The sequence below is a fragment of the Esox lucius genome, chromosome 17 (assembly GCF_011004845.1).
Source record: "Esox lucius isolate fEsoLuc1 chromosome 17, fEsoLuc1.pri, whole genome shotgun sequence".
NCBI classification, from domain to species: domain Eukaryota; kingdom Metazoa; phylum Chordata; class Actinopteri; order Esociformes; family Esocidae; genus Esox; species Esox lucius.
In genome coordinates, this window is record NC_047585.1 from 5883908 (window position 1) to 5906097 (window position 22190).

Sequence of the window (22190 nt, forward strand, 5' to 3'; positions counted from 1 at the left end):
TGTCAAAACCAATGCTCGCTCCCGCTCCCGATTTTACTGGTCCACGTTTCAACTCTTGACTGGCCCGTGCTCTAATCAGGTAACTGAACCTCCCACCTAGTTACCTGCGTTACATTGCTGTTGAACACCCGTGACGTAGTAAACGCTACAATGGCCTTGATTATGTACAGACTCAGTGAGGACGCCATAGGCAGACCTGGCTCCCAAGACACTATGTAAACACTGCCCACAAAATGAGGTGGAATCAAAGTTGAACTTTCTAACCACTTGCAAAATGTATGATCACATCAGAGCCAAATATTTCCCACAGGTCACACACACGCAAAGATTTCGAAATTAAACCAAACACTGACAAAATCCCATACTTATTAAGCAAGGTGGAACAATGTGCCATCACAGCAGCTCGATTTGTGACTCGCTGCCATGAGGAAAGAGCAGTCAGTGCCACAAAAACAACACTTTGAAATGTCTTTACTGACTTTACCTTGCCAATCTCACCAGTGACTTCATATATTGTATAACACTCAAGTGTCTTTATCCTTTTAAAACTTTGTATGTAAAAAGGCACATTCAATTTTTTTAATGTTAATGTGTTATCTCTAATTATTTCAGTGGTGTTCGCTGTATTTCATTTCCATTTACTTTGGCAATGTAAACAAATGTTTCCAATGCCAATAAAGCCAATTGAATTGAAAAGGAGAAATGGAAAGAGGGAGAGAGAATAACAGAGAGGGAGAGAGATAAAGGAAGAGAGACAGGAAGAGGGAGAAAGGGAGAGGGAGTGAGAATGGAAAAGGGGAGAGAGAAGGAAAGAGAGGGAGGAAGAATGAAGGGAGGGGGGAGATGGGCAGAAATACACAAGTTGACAAATGCGCCATCTTGTATCAAATCTTCCATGAAACACTGAATGTTAAATATTCTCCCTCCTCACCTGAGGAGCTGACTCACTAGCTGGCAGCCGGTTCTGGCTGGATGACGTGGTGCAACCTGGCCGAGTTGTCCTGGTTCCTGTTATTGGCGCGGTGCTTGACATCACTCCTGGACACAGCGACAGTGGAGTGGACACTGACAGACATGCTGCACAGCCCGAGACAGAGGCAGGTAGGACGGTACGACGCAGCAGCAGAAAACCAAGAGCCACACAAGAGTGAAGGGAAGCAGTGAGGCAGAAAGTGCAGGAGTGAGTGCAAGGCTTAAGGCGTGCAATTAAAACCAGATTTAATGCCATTTAATTATGCTCTGAATGCTATTTGCTGTGTTTTAGCTATGTCCTAGGTCAACTATATCTAAGCATTGAGTGTCTACAAAAAACACTTGGCCACTTTATTAGGTACACCTGCTTGTTAACGCAAATAGCCAACATAAAGTACGTATAAAACATGCAGACAGGGTCAAGAGGTTTAGCTCGAACAAATACTACAAGAAGATGAATGATCTAAGCTACTTTGATCGTGGTATGATTGTTGGTGCCAGATCTGGTTGTTGCAGCATCACAGAAACAGACCAACTGGCCTACTGGGACTTTCAAGGACTACAGTCTGCAGAGGTTACAGAGAATGGTGTGATTAATAAAAAAAACCTCCATTGAACGGCAGTTCTGTGGGCAAAAACCTCTTGTTAATGACAGAGGAGAATGACCAGACTCATTGAAGATGACAGGAAACCTACAAATACTCAGGAACAGGAATAACAAAGAGATGGCGCTACAATTGGTATGTGGGGGCAAAACTGGACATTTGAAGATTGGAGGAAATTGCCTGGTTTGAAAATGCCACAGCGTACATAAGCATTGTTTCTGACCATGTGCATCTCATTATGGACACAGTCTTCCTGTTCTCAAATGAATACTTCCAGCAGGACAATGTGCCGTGTCCCAAAGCAAGAATCATTTCAAGCTGGTTACACAAACACGACTGTGACTTCAGTTTACTCTAGTGGCCTGCACAGACTCCAGTTCTCAGTCCCATAGAGCACCTTCGGGATGAGGTGGGGCGGGAGGTTCGCAACGGCAATGTGTGTACAGAAGATCTGCAGAGACCGCGTGCTGCTGTATATGCACTCTGTGATGTGCTTCGGGTCCCTGCTATTGTGAAAATAGCAATGCCGACTGTTTTGAGTACAAGCGTTGATTAGAAATAGAAGGAATCATGAGCATGCAACCTATAAAGTAAACTTGTCCAAACTGTTAACTGTAACACATCAACCTACCAGTCCAGGAACCCCTATTATATCTATTAAACTGGCTTTACTTAATATCAGATCTCTCGCCAACAAATCATTCTTGGTAAACAAAATTATAAAATCCTAGATTTTATGTTTCTCACTGAAACGTGGATAACAGAAAATTGTAGTGCTACCATTCTTAACGAGACAACACCCGAAAAATGTGGCGATATGAATATGTGTCGAAATGGTAGAAAAGGAGGAGCGGCTGCCCTATTCAAAGATACTATACTATTGCAAAGAAAATACACTAGGTAATTTTATTTCTTTTTATTATCTCTGTTTTACATTGAAGGTTTAGGGTTAGGGTTATTCTGCATATTTTACTGATGATTTTGCTGAACTACTCTCTGTTATATCAGTTGATTATAACATGTTTATTATTACAGGAGATTTTAACATCTACATAGACAATAGTACAGACAACAATGGCAAATAACTTTTTTTCTACTTGACACATTTGATCTCACTCATCGTGTGAAAGAGCATACACACACTCAAGGCCAAATTCTACAGAACAACCACATTAACTACCACAGCTATGCCGATGATATAAGATAAAACACTTCTCTTTTCACGTGCATATGACTGAGCACTTAAACTTAACCACACTGTTTAGCCTTATAGCTTCCTATGTTTTTATCCCGTTCTTATTATTTTTATATTTTCTTATTGTATTTTTTATTATTATGATGTTTTCATTTGTTTTGATGTTTTCATTTGAGTATTTGTTTTTATGTTATTGTATTTTTATATATTTTTTTCTTTTTCGTTGTAAAGCACATTGAATTGCTTTGATGTATGAATTGTGCTATATAAATAAACTTGCTTGCTATCAAGTCAGTGTGGATCAACATCCCCAATGAATGTTTCCAGCTCCTTGTTATTTCCATTCCATGAAGAATTCAGACAAAAGTGAGTCCTTCCCAATACTGGATAGGTTTACCTAATGAAGTGGCCATTGAATGTATATCCAAATCAATTATTGCTCATTTTTATCAAGCATTGTGTGTAGGAAAGGTGTGTGGTGCAGGCCTGCTTGGGGATTGAACACATAGTGGCAGCTAGCTTGGTAATAGTGGTGACCTGTCTTACCTGTTGTCATTGATATCTGTGTTGTTGCCTGTGGATGGACAGAGCAGGTGTCAGGGTGAGGATGCACTCAAGCCAGTGAACAGACCAGGAAGACAATTATATAATTGTAATTAACAATTATATAATTATATTAAATTATATCTGTGTTATAACAATATAATTATATGATATAATTATATTACTGCAGATAACACATTTATATACTTCCTAATTATATATATTTCTTTGGAACAGACAGAGTGAGGAGTGAGTAAACACTGAATCTGTTAACCTTACCATTGACACTGTCCACATCCACCATTTCTGAGGAGTTGACTGTAGGGTTCTTCAACATAGGGCCCTTTTCCCTGGTGTTCTTTCCTCTAGGGTGCTTCACTGGGGAGTTATCTAACGCTGGGTTATCCACTGGGAGGACCTTCACTGGAGAGTTATCTAACGCTGGGTTATCCACTGGGAGGACCTTCACTGGAGAGTTATCTAACACTGGGTTATCCACTGGGAGGACCTTCACTGGGGAGTTATCTAACGCTGGGTTATCCACTGGGAGGACCTTCACTGGAGAGTTATCTAACGCTGGGTTATCCACTGGGAGGACCTTCACTGGAGAGTTATCTAACGCTGGGTTATCCACTGGGAGGACCTTCACTGGAGAGTTATCTAACGCTGGAATATCCACTGGGAGGACCTTCACTGGGGAGTTATCTAACGCTGGGTTATCCACTGGGAGGTCCTTCACTGGAGAGTTATCTACCACTGGGTTATCCACTGGGAGGTCCTTCACTGGAGAGTTATCTAACGCTGGGTTATCCACTGGAAGGTCCTTCACTGGAGAGTTATCTACCACTGGGTTATCCACTGGGAGGTCCTTCACTGGAGAGTTATCTACCACTGGGTTATCCACTGTGGTAGTCTGCCCTGTGATATTGTTGTCCACTGTGGTGGCATTGGCGGACTCAGTCTGCAGCCTACGAGACAGACAGAGGCCCACTGTTAATCTAGTACTTCTTTTTCCAAAAAAAATGTAATACAGTAAGATGAGCAGTACATGGATTCCATGAAAAATGCTCTATACTGGGTGTTTGGACAAAAGGGCCAGTAAACAGAGCCCCCAGTCTACTGGCACAAAGACAAGGGCATTGTCCCAGTGTAGAAAGTGATATTACGGTTGCCAGATTTTATGGAATGTGGATAGATTGTTACACAGCATATTTGATTCTCTCTAAATGTACTGTGTTTGTCAATTCGCTTAGCCATAATTTAGTTGATGTGACTCACGTCTTAGTCTGAGGGAAGCCGGTGTCACTGGAGTTGTGCTTGTTGGTCTGGCAGGGGTTGGAGTTCGGGGCGCTGGACACAGCTGGGTGGCTAGTGTGATGGCTAGCTATCTGGCTAGGGGTTTGGAACATGGCATTGCTAAAATGGATGGAGTGCTGCTGTTCAGTGACGCGTACCCACTGGTTGGTGGGGGAGCAGAGAGGGAACTGGCCTGGACGGACTGGCTTGGCTGGGAAGAGAAAACACAGCAAGAGCATTATGAAAATCAGTTATCACAGTTTTCATCTTCGTTCTCACCTTCTTCTACAAAACCGTCGTCACCATCACTCCAATGAACGTCATCCTCTTCACCACTGTCATCATCACTGTGTGTGTGCAACCTGCCTGAGCTGTGTGTGTTTGGGTATCTGAGGAGGCGAGCGTGGGCCTGTGCCAGTGTGTGTATTATTATGGTCATCACCGTGATTCACACTGGGTATGTATCATTACCTACCTGAGCTGTGTGTGTTTGGGTATCTGAGGAGGCGAGCGTGGGCCTGTGCCAGTGTGTGTATTATTATGGTCATCACCGTGATTCACACTGGGTATGTATCATTACCTGCCTGAGCTGTGTGTGTTTGGGTATCTGAGGAGGCGAGCGTGGGCCTGTGCCAGTGTGTGTATTATTATGGTCATCACCGTGATTCACACTGGGTATGTATCATTACCTGCCTGAGCTGTGTGTGTTTGGGTATCTGAGGAGGCGAGCGTGGCCCTGTGCAGTGTGTGTATTATTATGGTCATCACCGTGATTCACACTGGGTATGTATCATTACCTGCCTGAGCTGTGTGTGTTTGGGTATCTGAGGAGGCGAGCGTGGGCCTGTGCCAGTGTGTGTATTATTATGGTCATCACCGTGATTCACACTGGGTATGTATCATTACCTACCTGAGCTGTGTGTGTTTGGGTATCTGAGGAGGCGAGCGTGGGCCTGTGCCAGTGTGTGTATTATTATGGTCATCACCGTGATTCACACTGGGTATGTATCATTACCTGCCTGAGCTGTGTGTGTTTGGGTATCTGAGGAGGCGAGCGTGGGCCCTGTGCCAGTGTGTGTATTATTATGGTCATCACCGTGATTCACACTGGGTATGTATCATTACCTGCCTGAGCTGTGTGTGTTTGGGTATCTGAGGAGGCGAGCGTGGGCCCTGTGCCAGTGTGTGTATTATTATGGTCATCACCGTGATTCACACTGGGTATGTATCATTACCTGCCTGAGCTGTGTGTGTTTGGGTATCTGAGGAGGCGAGCGTGGGCCTGTGCCAGTGTGTGTATTATTATGGTCATCACCGTGATTCACACTGGGTATGTATCATTACCTATCTGGGCGGTGTGAGGCCTGCGGAGGGGGTTCTTGGCCCTCATTGCATCTTTAATCCTCTCAACTTCCTGTTGATAGCGTCTCCGGTCTTTCATGGCCCCCTCTTTGGCCTCCTTCAGTGCACCCTCCAACGCCCGCACTCTCTCAGCCGTAGACCGAAGACGCTTCTCCAGCTTAGGAAGCTCACAACGCAGGTCTGCATTGTCACGTACCAACTGAATAGAGAAAGAGGACAGGGCAATGGCCAAGAGTGATAAAAATAGCCTAAGGTTCAGTAATGCACTACTTTTCTCCAGTGCCAACAAAGCACCTATCAGGAATATCTAACCGGGATTCTTAGCCACCTAAGTTAGTGTCAGATCTGCATTGTACCAACGTTGGCAGGTAGACTAGGGAGAAGTGTAGAGGAAGTGTAAGTGTGGAGTAATGAATCAGCTGAATCATGGTGGGGTACGGGAAGCTTGCATATTATTATTATAGATGGCTTAATATAATCAGGATACATTTTCCCCTGAGGTCCTCAATAATATAAGCACAAGGTGAAAACATAATGGATTAACTAGATGTAGTGTATTCCTTAGGTGTCCGATGCTCTTTGTGAGGTTGAGAAGCTAGCTCGATGTTGCCTGAGAAAAAAGCACACAGTCATGCATTAAATAATCAGGTGATTTTCCCCAGGTGCTTTGATAGGATTTTGGAAGTCACCCCTTGCACCACACATTTTGTGTGGGTATGTGTGAGAGAAAGAGTAAAAGAGAGAAGAAAGACTGCATATTGTGTGTGTGATCCAGGAAAATGTGTACATGTGGGCACCCAAAGTCTCTACAAAGATGGTAAAACATGACAAATTGTTCCGCACAAAAATATATATATTTTTGGTACGCCGCAAACTGGGAAAATGCTATTTCTGGCTATGTGGTTAGGATAAGGGAGAGAAACACAATTGGGCATAGCTTTAGAACTTGGTTTAAGGTTTGGCAATAGGGCTGGGTTTAGACTCCAGCGTATGTGTTTGTGTGTGTATGTAACCTCTATAACCAGGATGTGTGTGGACTGCAGCATTTATGTTTGTGTGTGTATGTAACCTCTATAACCAGGATGTACGTGGACTCCAGCATTTATGTTTGTGTATGTAAGTATCTCTATAACCAGGATGTGTGTGGACTCCAGCATTTATGTTTTTGTGTGTAAGTATCTCTATAACCAGGATGTGTGTGGACTCCAGCGTTTATGTTTGTGTGTATATGTAACCTCTATAACCAGGATGTACGTGGACTCCAGCATTTATGTTTGTGTATGTAAGTATCTCTATAACCAGGATGTGTGTGGACTCCAGCATTTATGTTTTTGTGTGTAAGTATCTCTATAACCAGGATGTGTGTGGACTCCAGCGTTTATGTTTGTGTGTATATGTAACCTCTATAACCAGAATGTACGTGGACTCCAGCGTTTATGTTTGTGTGTATATGTAACCTCTATAACCAGGATGTGTGTGGACTCCAGCGTTTATGTTTGTGTGTATATGTAACCTCTATAACAGGATGTGTGTGGACTCCAGCGTTTATGTTTGTGTGTATATGTTAACCTCTATAACCATGAATGTACGTGGACTCCAGCGTTTATGTTTGTGTGTATATGTAACCTCTATAACCAGGATGTGTGTGGACTCCAGCGTTTATGTTTGTGTGTATATGTAACCTCTATAACCAGGATGTGTGTGGACTCCAGCGTTTATGTTTGTGTGTATATGTAACCTCTATAACCAGGATGTACGTGGACTCCAGCGTTTATGTTTGTGTGTATATGTAACCTCTATAACCAGGATGTGTGTGGACTCCAGCGTTTATGTTTGTGTGTATATGTAACCTCTATAACCAGGATGTACGTGGACTCCAGCGTTTATGTTTGTGTGTATATGTAACCTCTATAACCAGGATGTGTGTGGACTCCAGCGTTTATGTTTGTGTGTATATGTAACCTCTATAACCAGGATGTGTGTGGACTCCAGCGTTTATGTTTGTGTGTATATGTAACCTCTATAACCAGGATGTGTGTGGACTCCAGCGTTTATGTTTGTGTGTATATGTAACCTCTATAACCAGGATGTGTGCGGAATCCAGCTGAGACTGAAATTGGGTTTGAAGATTGCTGCAGTGCAGGTACCATTAAATGTCTGACTGCCAACCTGCCTGTCTGTGTCTGTGTGCCAGTCAGTTTTTAAATCTGCCAAAAGTGTGTGTGCCTCCATATTGCAGCAGTAGCTAACAGAACATTTCCTGCTGCTGTGTTTTCCTAAAGACTTTTATCCAGTTCTGCAGCACTGCCTGATTGATGAAGCTAACTCTGGCTGTACCCAGAGGATTTCAGTGACAAACAGCAAAGCCAGGACCAATATAATTTACGTCCCTTCAACTTTTTGAATTCACCTCAGGGTCTCACAGGTAAAATAATGCTATGTCATTTGTACAGACCAGAAATTGGATTTTGGTAGAAATTGGATTATGCATGCCCTGTTTTTCAGAAGGAATTTTTACACTCCTGAAATAGACAGAGTTCCTTCTTCAGCTGTCCCTGTAGGCCAAGGTTTCAAACTCATTCCACAAAGGGCTCTAGTGTTGGCTGGGTTTAAAGTTTTCTTTTTAATTGGTGTCAGATTAAGACAACCAATTTAAGGAATTTCCAAATTGGTGACATTCCACCAGGTACAAGGTACGAGGAAAAACGTGTAGACACTTGGCCCTCAATGGAATATGTAGGTTTGATACCAGTATGTAGTTTCCTGATACCAGGAAAACCCTTGTCTTTTGCTCTCTGGTTTAACCTTTTTTATTCTATGCAGAAGCTTTTTGGGTTTTCATATAGTTTCTACCTATAAGAGTTCTATCTTGGACTAGATAGGGTTTTCCCCATCCTCTTACTCTACAGGATTCGGTAGCACATGTCAATTCCACAGGTACTTATTCTGTACAAGCAAACTGTCCACTAGGGGGACTGTAAGTACCCATTGCCTTCTAGAATGCTTGCAGAATACAAAGAACGTGGACGTGGATGATAGGCATGTGTTTAAAAATAGAAAGAGCCTGTGACATGACTTCCACTCTTAGATGTTAACAACAACTCATTTTAACTACTCCACATTTACGGATTTGGTTTAGAGGAGGGCTGACATTTCTTTCTTTTGTGTAGACCTTGTGTGTCACGTGGTACTTTGAATGTCTGCTAGGCAAGGTTACCCCTTTGTGAGTACATGGCTCAGAGCACCAGCCTCTGTCACACTTCGAACCACTCAACAGCACACCTGTTTGTGAACTTTTGTAAGCTGGTCCAGATTGTTCTCAAGAAAGGAAATCTTCTGCTTCTGGTGGCTCGATCCACCGCTATCATCTGCCTCCATCTCTGAATGCTGTGGAACAGTGAGAGTGAGGGACGGGAATGTGAGAGGGAAGAGAGAAGAAAGACAGTGAGATAAACACGTCTGCAGTTAAGAGATCAATCGTGGTATTTTGTACTATTGAATCATTTAGAATGTCTCTTCCTCCTTCAATTGTCCTCTTCCCTCTTTCATTCCCTCTCTTTCTCTTCATCCTTTGATCACTCACTCTTTTGACTCGAGTCGTGAGGTCTTGAACAAAAAGCTTTCGCAGGTTGTGAAGAGTCTGGAGTTCACGAGCCTGTGAAATTGAGAAAGAAAGATAGAGAGAAGTTTTGTCAATGCAATCACACTTTCCATGTCAATGAAACAGTTTAATTAAATTGAGAAGCTAAATGTATTTAATTATTATTACAGTGGAACAGTGGGTATAGAAAGTCACCAAACCCTTTCAAAATGTTCACATTTTGTTGCCTTACAGCCTGAAATAAAAACATGTAAAATCAGACCTTTTCCATATTTATTTGCACACAGTAACCCACAATATGCGAATGAAAAAATACTGAAAATGAATTACAATTAAAACACTGACATACCCTGTTTGGATGAGCAAATGACCCCAATGTATAACCAAACACCTTCCAGATCACAAAAAACTGGCTTCCATCTGTGATCAATTGTAGTGATTTTGATTAGTTCAGAATAAAAGCAGTTGTTCATTGAATTGCTTAGTAGCAAAGAATCCACTTTAAAAAGATCTACGAGATAAAGGCACAAGTCAGGGAATGGATATAAAAAGATTTCAGAGGATTTGTATGTCCTTGGAGAACAGTTAAGGCCATTATTAGGAAGTGGAAGGAGTTTGGCACCAACCAGACCTCACATAGATCAGGTCTTTCCTCCAAACTGGAAGACTGGGTAAGGGGAAAATGGATCAGAGAGGGGACTTTGAAGGAGCTTTAGGCCTTAACGGCAAAGACTGGTCAATGTGTGCATGTGACCACAATATCACAAGTTCTCCACAAATCTGGCCTCTATGGGAGAGTGGCAAAAACCACTCCTCAAAAAAGTCATTTAGTCTTGTTTCAACTTTGCCAATAAGCACATTGCAGATACCGAGGGCAAGTGGCAAAATTTGCTGTGATCAGATAAGACCAAAATGTAACTTCTTGACCTGAACCCAAAACGATATTCCGTGTTACTGCACTGTTGCCAATTAACCTAATTAGTTGTGAGATGTTTTTTTTGCATGACACTACTTTTTCTGTCTTTTGATGCCCCTGTCCCAGCATTTTGAAACATGTTACTTGCATCAAATTCTAAATGGGTATATATTTTTCAAGAAACAATAACATTTCTCAGTTTCAACATTTGAATGATTTGCACATCATTGCATTCTGTTTTTCGTTACATTTTACACAGAGTCCCAACTCTTTGGGAATCAGGGCTGTGTAACAGTTAGGGTCCATTTGAGCTCAGCTTTTCCCTTTAGAATAGAATACACAAGAAAACTTGCTTCTTGTAAAGCAAAGACTGTGCCATCATTGTACCACAGCAGAACCTGAGAAAGATATACACTCTTGACAAAATGTCCTTAATGTAAGATTTTTCAAAGACCTCTCTCGTTTTCGGCAAGGACACAGAGCTGTGGATTGAAAGTGAACAACAGTAGATTGCTGACTGCCATAAGATGATGGACACTGTATGACAGACCAGCAAATCCACATGTTTTAATATATTTTAACTACATTATTTCTTCTTAAATATTGTTTTACTTAAAGTCATGTTGACAGTTTTGATTATAATTATTTTAATTATGCAATATTAATTTTAATTTTTTTATAATTTAATATTAATTTAATATTAATAATTAATTTTCAAAAATATGCGTATATTATTACATAATGACAATAAAGCAATTTGAAGTCATAACTTTTATTGGGAAAAGAGATACTCACGACAGTCTCCTCCAGTCCTTTAAGGTCCTGTTTAGACTGCTCATGGCGCTCATGAAGAAATCTGGCAAGACAAGGAAATAAATCCCATTCAGAAACACAGTAGATCAATAATGAACATACTGGGGGCTCCCAGGTGCCGCTGTTTAGTAGTGCCAAGCTTTCAAGGTCTGAGCTATGTAGGACTGCCCCAATGGCTGATGTGTGGCTGTAAACTCCATGATTGGGGATGGATATTGGCCCAGAAAGGGGGAGCTATTGTAAGCAGGGATTTTCTTGTCTCACTGAGCTCTATTGATCCCCTCTGGCGGGGGTTTGGTTTATTTAAAAGCTGACTGGTTGCCAGTCGAGTGAGCATGTCTTCAAACGTGCTGATCTGACCGAATTCCTGGATGGACCTAAAGTGTAGAGAACGGCAGAATTGCTTGGAGCGGATGCCTTGGGGTAGACTGCTTATTTAGTTGGATTGCCTAGTTTATGCTTCTTCTGTGCTTGTGGATGTCTGTAATGTAAGCCAATGCAGGCACGTACTGTGTACAATCATTTTACAATATATTTATCCCAGAGCATAGATCAGTGTGTATGTGTGCGAGTGTGTGTGTGTGTGTGTGGCCCTGAGCCTGTTCAATCAGCCATAGAGAGAGACAGAAAGAGAGAACGTGTTTGAGTGTTAATGTTTGCGTGTGCAAGCGCTGAGTGACCCACAGCCTGTTCAGTCAGGCTTATATTAATTGTTCCTTGCAGCGCTCAAAGGTGAAGAAAATTGCATTCCGCACTACGCCTGGTCCAACTTGTGTCAACTGACATTTTTCCCAGCTAAAGGGAGTGACAGAACTGACTCTGGAGTTTTTGCAAATGCTGCTTTTATGAATGGTTCAAGTGCTGCTTTCTTTTCCAATTATTTAAGGTATATGTTGGCCCGTCAAAAATCTAAATGTTCTTTTTTTTTTATGAGCGATAAAAAATCCCTTTCAGATTTTCTTGACTTCTTTGCCATTGTGTGTATGTTTGTATATGAGTGCATTGGTGTGTGACTGCGCTGGCGACTCACGTCAGCTCCTCCAGCTGTAGGGTCTTGTGGTGCTCCTGGCTCCTCAGATGGTCAAAGTCGCTTCTCAGCTGCTGCAGCTCCAAATGGAGCCGATGGTTACGGCTGGGAAAAGGACGGACGGAGTGAACTTCACATGACAGCTTCATGATGCCACCATCAGTCTAAGACACCAGGTGGGTCATTTTACTATCTATATTAATAGGTTTCACTCTCTTTTTATTTTTGGACAGGACAGATTTTGGCAGAAGAAAACATGTCTCTGGTCATGGGCCCGAAGGAAAGCAGAGGGGTGAGGGGAGGAGAGCAGAGAGAGGAGACAGGTGAGAGGGCAGAATGAGCCACAGAGCAGATACTGTGAAGAATCTACTGAGGTTAAAAGGGTGTTAAACTTTACAACATGTTAAATACATTTACCTCAAATTTTATGGTCCCTAATGAAAAATGATTGATGTTATATCCAAAATCTATATAACCAAGAAATAATGTGAGGAGCTGTTAAGGTATTTCTTAATACAAGTATTTCCACCAAGTTAAATGTTTTAAGATGAATGCACTGACTGTAAGGTCTCATTTGATAAGAGTGTCTGCTAAAGGACATTGTGTAAATGTAAAGAGACAGAGACAGAAGCCCAGAGACGGGATTGGAGGGAGGGTCGGGTACTCGCCACATGCTCATATGGAAAGGTACAGATGGGAGGTGGCGGCTGTAGAATGTAGAATATAATAGGAGAAAGGGAGAGAGTGAGAGGAAGGCTAGTGAAGGAAAAGAAGAGGAGAGGGAGAGTGAGGACAGACAGTGCAGAACATACAGAGCGCTGTGCTGAAGCCTAACAGACCATGACAAGCAGGGAGAGGTACGAGAACAAGGAACGGGGAACATATATGTAGATAGGTGTTGACTCTCAGAGGTCGCCACACAGAGTGATCCACGTTAGGACGCAACAGTTTTGAGACAAAGTGAGAGAGGAAAGGGCAGGGGGGAGAGAGGGGAAGCAGGAGGGAGAACGGAGGAGAGAGAGCCACTGACTCGGTCAAGTCGTCAATGATCTTCTGTTTCTCGTTGATCTCGTCTCTGAGGCGTCCCAGGTGCTTGTGGTGCGTCTCGCGGTGAGACTCCATCTGCTGCTCCAGAACTCTCTGAGACACACAGACACACACAGTAAACACACACAGGGAGAAACACAACACAGTAAACACACACAGTAAACACACACAGTTAACACACAGTAAACACACACAGTAAACACACACAGGGAGAAACACAACACAGTAAACACACACAGTAAACACACACAGGGAGAAACAAAACACAGTAAACACACACAGTAAACACACACAGTAAACACACACAGTTAACACACTCAGGGAGAAACACAACACAGTAAACACACACAGGGAGAAACACAACACAGTTAAAACACTCAGGGAGAAACACAACACAGTTAACACACTCAGGGAGAAACACAACACAGTTAACACACTCAGGGAGAAACACAACACAGTTAACACACACAGGGAGAAACACAACACAGTTAACACACTCAGGGAGAAACACAACACAGTTAACACACTCAGGGAGAAACACATACAGGCAGACACACACAACACAGGCACATAGAGACAAACAGTGCAGGAGGATACACACATACAATATCACTGTTTGAATCATGCTAATTGCATCCCACACAGTCCATTACCATGGTTACCCTGACATCAGCCGCCTCCTCGATCTCCGTCGGGTTCTCTCCCTTTGTGACCACAAGTATGCTTTCTGAAACACACAAAGGCACACCCCTAGATACACATACATTTGCATTTCTCATCAAACAGTCTTCCCTGCCATTTGACTGGTCATTTCAGCTTTCCTGATATTAGCTTCACTTGTGGTGTGAGTCATTGAGTTTGGCCACAGTCATAAAGATGCCGTATATAAACTTCTCTATCTTATTGTTGCAAGACTTTTAATGCACAGCAAGAAATGCAAAATTGTAGTACAGTATTCCCCCAGCTATCCATGGTTCCACATTCGCAAACTCAAGTATCCGCAATTATTTTTCAAGAACTCAGAAATTCTAAAAACGCGCTAATTTCAGCCATCCAAGCGTCGATCCGGTTAATTGCATGAATTATTTCTATATAAAAACTCATTGTTTTATGTATATTTAATGTATTTATAAGTGTTTTATATCTTCTGTACTATAATCATCTGTCACCGTTTATAGTGACATGTTGAAAGGCATAAAGAAAGGCATAGGGTAACTGGGGTAATGGGGCATGTTGTGTAGGGTAACTGGGTAATGGGGCATGTTGTGTAGGGTAACTGGGTTAATGGGGCATGTTGTGTAGGGTAACTGGGTAATGGGGCATGTTGTGTAGGGTAACTGGGTTAATGGGGCATGTTGTGTAGGGTAACTGGGTAATGGGTCATGTTGTGTAGGGTAACTGGGGTAATGGGGCATGTTGTGTAGGGTAACTGGGCTAATGGGGCATGTTGTGTAGGGTAACTGAGCTAATGGGGCGTGTTGTGTAGGGTAACTGGGGTAATGGGGCGTGTTGTGTAGGTTAACTGGGCTAATGGGGCATGTTGTGTAGGTTAACTGGGCTAATGGGGCATGTTGTGTAGGGTAACTGGGCTAATGGGGCATGTTGTGTAGGGTAACTGGGGTAATGGGGCATGTTGTGTAGGGTAACTGGGGAAATGGGGCATGTTGTGTAGGGTAACTGGGGTAATGGGGCATGTTGTGTAGGGTAACTGGGCTAATGGGGCATGTTGTGTAGGGTAACTGGGGTAATGGGGCATTTTGTGTAGGGTAACTGGGGTAATGGGGCATGTTGTGTAGGGTAACTGGGCTAATGGGGCATGTTGTGTAGGGTAACTGAGCTAATGGGGCGTGTTGTGTAGGGTAACTGGGGTAATGGGGCGTGTTGTGTAGGTTAACTGGGCTAATGGGGCATGTTGTGTAGGTTAACTGGGCTAATGGGGCATGTTGTGTAGGGTAACTGGGCTAATGGGGCATGTTGTGTAGGGTAACTGGGTTAATGGGGCATGTTGTGTAGGGTAACTGGGGTAATGGGGATGTCCTGTATATTTCATTATTAAAAAGAATGAAAGTAATGGCTTGGTCTCCCTTGATGAAAAATTTAAGTCCCATTCATTATATGTCAAGGTGCGGTGAGCAGCAGCGCCACCGTGCCATATATTCTCAAGTTCCCATATCACACGAACACATCCCGGACTGTCACATGTTTTCAATCTTTCACACCAGGTCCCAATTTGTTTCGTTTGTATGTGTTTAAATGTTTCCCCTCTGCGCCCCACATTGTGGATCATTGTTGCTGTTGCTTCTGTTTGTATGCCGGTGAGTGTTGTTTGATGTACTGTTTGAATGTTAGTTGTTAAGTCGCATTGTCGTGCACTTTATTTTCATTCAGTCCTCAGTATTGTTTTCCGTTCGTGCTTGGTTTGTTTGTTTTCATTAAACCCATGAACAAGATAACTGCCTGCGCCTGGTTCCCTTGCCAACACTACACCACAACTAGAAGCATTACATTATAATATATATAACAATTCACATTCTTCTTGTTGCAGGATTATTTTCCTCATATAAAAAAAAAACATTTATGATATGAAGTAAGCACACACACAGTGCCATCCATAAGTATTGGGACAGTGAAGAATGTTTTCTTCTTTCAACTTTTACACTCCAGATTTTGGACTGGAAATCAACAATTACTACATAATGTAAAATACTTAGCTTTTATTTCATGGTATTTATATAGATATTACAAAACTACACAGTCCCCCTATGAACTAAAGAGGCTGAACGTTAGTTGTGGGTTTGTAGTTAAGTATTCAAAAGTTTATTTATTTGGGTCAGTCATTTCAAAGTTTGTTTATTTGGGTCAGTCGTTTCAGGAGTTTTACCTTGTGCCTTGAGTTTAGCCAGCTCTTCACTCAGAGAGTCGTAGCTGTCCTCCAGCTGCCTCTTCTTCAGCTCTACGTTCTGCATGTACTCTGTCAGGGAGCGGATCTTTGCCTGGTGCTGTAACCACACCAAAAACAGTCAACGATTGTGATAACTCAACGCTAGCACCAATGTTAAGATCAGTAGGAGTGCAAAGCACAACCAAACCAGATGATAGGACTCCATAAAAGAGGAAAATCTGCTGAAAGACATTTTGAGTATCGATCCATTGTCACTGACCTGTGAAATGAGGAGCTGGCAGGAGGACAGCTCTCTCCCCGTCTCCTCCATCTTTCTGTGGCACTCCATCTGAAGGTTCTCCAACTGACGGCAGCGTTTCACCATTGACTTGACCTCTGACTTGATCTTGCTGATGTAGAGACGGGCCACAGTGAACTCCTCTTCAATTGCACCCGTTATTTCCATGGGCTGGAGGGAGGGAGATACCTCTATGATTACGCTATTATGGAGTCAAAATAAAGCATTTAGAGGAAAGGGGAGGTGAAAACAAAAGGTAGAGAGCCGGTAAGGCAGCATTGCAAGGGAAGAACAGAGAGCTGCAGCTGAGTTCAAAACACTCCTGAAGAGGAGGGGCGGAGGTTAAAACACTCCTGAAGAGGAGGGGCGGAGGTTAAAACACTCCTGAAGAGGAGGGGCGGAGGTTAAAACACTCCTGAAGAGGAGGGGCGGAGGTTAAAACACTCCTGAAGAGGAGGGGGCGGAGGTTAAAAACACTCCTGAAGAGGAGGGGCGGAGGTTAAAACACTCCTGAAGAGGAGGTGCGGAGGTTAAAACACTCCTGAAGAGGAGGTGCGGAGGTTAAAACACTCCTGAAGAGGAGGGGTGGAGGTTAAAACACTCCTGAAGAGGAGGGGCGGAGGTTAAAACACTCCTGAAGAGGAGGGGCGGAGGTTAAAAACACTCCTGAAGAGGAGGTGCGGAGGTTAAAACACTCCTGAAGAGGAGGGGCGGAGGTTAAAACACTCCTGAAGAGGAGGGGCGGAGGTTAAAACACTCCTGAAGAGGAGGGGCGGAGGTTAAAACACTCCTGAAGAGGAGGGGCGGAGGTTAAAACACTCCTGAAGAGGAGGGGCGGAGGTTAAAACACTCCTGAAGAGGAGGTGCGGAGGTTAAAACACTCCTGAAGAGGAGGGGCGGAGGTTAAAACACTCCTGAAGAGGAGGGGCGGAGGTTAAAACACTCCTGAAGAGGAGGGGTGGAGGTTAAAACACTCCTAAAGAGGAGGTGCGGAGGTTAAAACACTCCTAAAGAGTAGGGGCGGAGGTTTAAACACTCCTGAAGAGTAGGGGCGGAGGTTTAAACACTCCTGAAGAGGAGGGGCGGAGGTTAAAACACTCCTAAAGAGGAGGGGCGGAGGTTTAAACACTCTTGAAGAGGAGGGGCGGAGGTTAAAACACAAATTTTAGTTACTTTGCATATTCAATATTCACTAAAATGAAGCGGGATTGAGAGAACAAACACATCAGTTACGATCAAAATATGATTACTGGTTGTTGTTGACAGAAAACGAGAGTGAGATATTGCATTCATCTTAAGAAAGCTATGTGTGACAACAACATAACCTATTCATAATATGTACAAGTCAGTGCTAGTACAGTAGGTGGGAAACAGTCCAGTTCAATTATTCATTTACTTCTGCAATTGAGAACAACAGCAAATTCTACAATTCCCAATATGAAGTGTGACTGAAAAAACAAACACATCAATTAGAACAGATATGATAAAAAATTTTTTATGTAGTCACTGAAAATCTGTTCTCTCTCTGAAATATGGTCATGGGGACCTGGCCTTGACTCACAGTGTTCAAAGAATGCTTATCAGTGAGTGTCTTGATCCATATTAGATTAGAGGGCTACATCAGACTCTCCCTTCTAAAGTGCAAATCACTTTGCAGTAATCCTGGATAACATGTTGTTCCCTGCAGACATCCAGGCTGTCACTCGCTCTTGCAGGTTCATGATTTGCAAAATTAGTAGGGTACAACCTCAACTCTCACAGAAAGGTACTAGGCAAATGTTATTCACATCTGGACTGCGGCAACTCGCTGTTGGTAGGGCTCCTTTCAAATGCCACCAATCAACTGAGACGCAGGTCTCTTTCAGAGCTGAGCCGTGTATTACAATAATAAAAACACATACAAAATGTAAATATGAAATACCCAAGTTATAAAAAAGACCACAATAAACAATAAAGCAGTTGTTTAACAGACATTTGGTCAGGCCGGCCTAACTCCTCCACTGCTCTCCTCCTCGGCGGTGTACTAACCACCGGTATGGGATGGGGGCAGCCACCTGTGTCTCGTTGTGGTGATTACCATTCCTTTAAGTTGCCCTGTTTTCTATTCATCCCTCATGGGTTATTGTGCATTGTGTTGTGTTTGGCCACGTAGTGTGCGGCTGCTTATTCAAGATAATATAAACGATGACCTGATTCGGCGACTGGTGGTTTCCCTCCTCTTCCTACACATTACACGTTGAAATTGTCTTGAACACAAGTTTTAGACTTTAAATCTGTTGTGGCAGCGTGGCACTACTTGACACATTTGATCTCACTCATCATGTGAAAGAGCATACACACACTCAAGGCCAAATTCTAGATCTGGTTCTCTCTAAAGGTCTTGATATTTCCTCTGTCATGGTTAAAGACTTGGTCCTGTCTGATCATTTCTGTGTTTTATTTGATCACTGATCACCCCGGATGTTCCAGTAAACTCTGTTTCTGTTAAGAAAAGGTACATTAATGAGCGTACCAATGCTCAGTTTATTGAAGCCATAGCTATCTCTCCAACAATTAGTGCTGAGTCAGTTGATGTACTCCTGGATTATTTTAATGCCAAAATATTGAATGTCATGGATCGTGTTGCTCCGGTAAAGGTAAAGAAAACTATGAGCAAACAGAAAACACCATGGAGAACCACCATGATGGTAAGAACCCTGAAAAGAGAATGTAGGAAAGCGGAACGTAAGTGGAGGAAAACTAAACTTCAAATCCACTATGACATCTATGAACAAAGCCTTGGTAGCTTCAACAGTGAGTTACGCAGGGCCAGACAGCAACATTTATCGGGAATGATCAACAAGAATATCAACAATACCCGCGCTCTATTTGTCATGGTCGACAAGCTTACAAACCCCCTAAAGCAGATAGCATCAGAACTCATGTCCACTGAGAAAAGTAATGAATTTGCGTGTTTCTTTAGTGAAAAAATGATAAGTATTAGCCACACCATCAGAACTACACAGTCTAATAAGCACTCTGTACCGTCACCACGACCACCAAGACATAACTTGGTTATTGTGTCGCATTATAATAAAATCGATCAAAAATCCCTAGAAGAAACAGTTTGACATCTTAAAGCTTCCACGTGTTGTCTTGACACACAGCCATCAGACATACATATATATTTTTTTTATCTCTATAACAATGGAAATAGTTAATGGTTCTCTGCAATCAGGCATTTTCCCAACGTCTCTAAAAACAGCTATTAAACCCCTATTATTACAGTGTTCCCCTATTAAAAAAGAGAACACTGGATGTATCTATAATGAACAACTATAGACCTGTATCAAATCTCCCTTTTATAGCCAAGATCATTGAGAAGGTTTTCTTCAATCAACTCAATCAACAATTTTGTGACCTCAAGCGGTCTCTTAGAGAAATGTCAGTCAGGTTTCAGATCTCACCACAGCACTGAAACGGCCCTGATTAAAGTTTTAAATGATATACGGCTGAATACTGATTCAGATAAAATAACAGTTCTAGTTCTATTAGATCTCAGTGAAGCATTTGACACTATAGATCATAGAACACTTATAGATAGGATGGAAAATTGGGTAGGGGTCTCCCGGACAGTCCTTGATTGGTTCAGATCTTATCTAGATGGCCGGAGTTACTTTGTCACCATTGGTAATCATGAATCTGATAGGGTGGCTATGGCATGTGGAGTTCCACAGGGATCAGTTCTCGGACCGCTTCTGTTCAATCTCTAAATGCTACCTCTGGGCCAAATTCTACAGAACAATAACATTAACTACCACAGCTATGCCGATGATACTCAAATATAAATGGCTTTCGAACCAAATGACAACAGCTCAATAGACTCTCTGTGTCACTGTATAGAGCACATAAATACCTGGATGAACCAAAATTGTCTACAATTAAACAATTAAACCAAGATCTCATGTTATGAGATTATTGTGTTTGGCAACAAAAATAAAAGAACAAGTGTTAGTAAAGAGCTGGATTCTCGGGCCCTTAAAACCAGGGATCAAGTGCGTAATCTTGGTGTTCTGATAGACTCAGACTTCACATTTAACAGTCATATCAAAGCGGTCACCGAAACAGCATTCTATCGTCTAAAACATATAGCCAGAGTCAAAGGCTTGGTGTTCCAAAAAGACCAAGAGAAGCTCATACATGCTTTTATTTCTAGTAGGGTTGACTACTGTAATGGCCTCTTAACTGGACTCCCCAAAAAAGGCTGTAAAACAGCTGCAGCTCATTCAGAATGCTGCTGCTAGAATGTTAACCCGGACCAAGAGAACAGAGCACATCACTCCGGTTCTTAAATCTTTGCATTGGCTTCCAGTCAGTTACAGAATAGATTTTAAAGTGGTGCTTTTAGTTTATAAATCTCTGGTTTAGGATCCGAATACATTTCTGATATATTTGAAGAATATAAACTGTTCCCTGCTGCCCTTCATAATGTAGTTTAATCCCACATGAACCACAATAAAATACATTTGTGCGTGTGTCTGTGCAGAAAGTTTTGGAGCATTACAGTAATTTCATTTTGCTGGAGCCGTGCGACAACACAAAGTTTTAGCTCTGGGGACAACAATGTTTTTAAAGCAGGATTAATAATAATTAAGATAATCATGGCCAGCGATAATAAAACCCATCTTCACGCTTCTTGTCAGAGGTTGAGCGAGGCACCTGTTAGCAAGTGTTAAGGATCTGATACACCTACCGCGGACACACGCCGCCCCCATTAGTTTCCAATGAATATGTAGCATCTACAAGTGATCTGTGTAGTGGGAGGCAGAGCTGCACAATTCAGGCTTGGGAAGCATAAAACTATTTAGACAAAATCATGATTACGCTTGGCCATAACCAATCACTGGTGTTGCTGTCATGTTTTGCTGAAATCTCTTCCCTGTTGGACAACCAAGGTTTAAACCCAAATCACCCTCTACCATTTCCAGGCAAACGAATATTCAATCTGAATCAATATTCAGAGAATAATTGTATGACGTGACTTTTACACACATAGACATACACTACACAAAAAAAGAAGCACAGTAACAGTCTTGAACCCACCACCTTCAGATCTAAAGCCAGATGCACTACTCATTATGTCTCCTGGCGGGATAAACAATACTGTACAGTATTAGCAGGGAGATTTTTCCCTCTTGCCAACTATAGTTTACAGTAATTTAACATCTAAATACATGATCAGTTTCAAAACAGATTTAGTAATAATTACCTCAGAATAAAGTAATGATATTATATTGGATTATACTTTTTTATATTTTTGGCTTGCGGATCATGGACTTTAGTTCCTGTTGTGAAAGCAGAGGGACAGTGATCCGACTCCCTCTTCATACTGACTCTTGTTAGGCCTTCTCCTTTACTATACCGCAACAAAATGTGACCCTGGTAAACAGGGAGTGGGGCAGGATGAGCCCAAAAAGGGCACTGGTGGCAGAGATTGTTGTTTCAAATGGTTCCAGGGCGCAGGGAATATCCTTGAGGCTGCAAAATGCTCATTTAAAATGTGCACTTGATTTAACAGAACAATAGTCCTTTCCTTCAGCCATATGTTCTGAAGAAATGTTTTCACATATGAGTGTTACATTTCATTGCTTTGTT

At 42.4% G+C, this 22190-nt stretch overlaps 1 protein-coding gene across 5 annotated transcripts in view; it reads right to left on the bottom strand.

Moving 5' to 3' along the window:
• Positions 1 to 22190, bottom strand: part of kif5ab (kinesin family member 5A, b) — a 123313-nt gene that overhangs the window by 19563 nt on the left and 81560 nt on the right. For 4 of the 5 annotated variants that reach the window (XM_029114194.2, XM_029114191.2, XM_029114190.2 and 1 more), the window contains 13 exons: positions 16539 to 16727; positions 16259 to 16376; positions 14031 to 14104; positions 13361 to 13470; positions 12334 to 12435; positions 11286 to 11346; positions 9557 to 9628; positions 9256 to 9360; positions 5956 to 6172; positions 4594 to 4822; positions 3595 to 4283; positions 3319 to 3346; positions 932 to 1077 (listed from right to left, as the gene is read on the bottom strand). In XM_029114194.2, the coding sequence (XP_028970027.2) occupies positions 948 to 1077; positions 3319 to 3346; positions 3595 to 4283; positions 4594 to 4822; positions 5956 to 6172; positions 9256 to 9360; positions 9557 to 9628; positions 11286 to 11346; positions 12334 to 12435; positions 13361 to 13470; positions 14031 to 14104; positions 16259 to 16376; positions 16539 to 16727 (2124 nt within the window). In that variant the 3' untranslated portion in view covers positions 932 to 947. The remainder of the gene's footprint in view (positions 1 to 931; positions 1078 to 3318; positions 3347 to 3594; positions 4284 to 4593; positions 4823 to 5955; positions 6173 to 9255; positions 9361 to 9556; positions 9629 to 11285; positions 11347 to 12333; positions 12436 to 13360; positions 13471 to 14030; positions 14105 to 16258; positions 16377 to 16538; positions 16728 to 22190) is intronic. The other variant, XM_029114192.2, reaches the window with a different exon arrangement.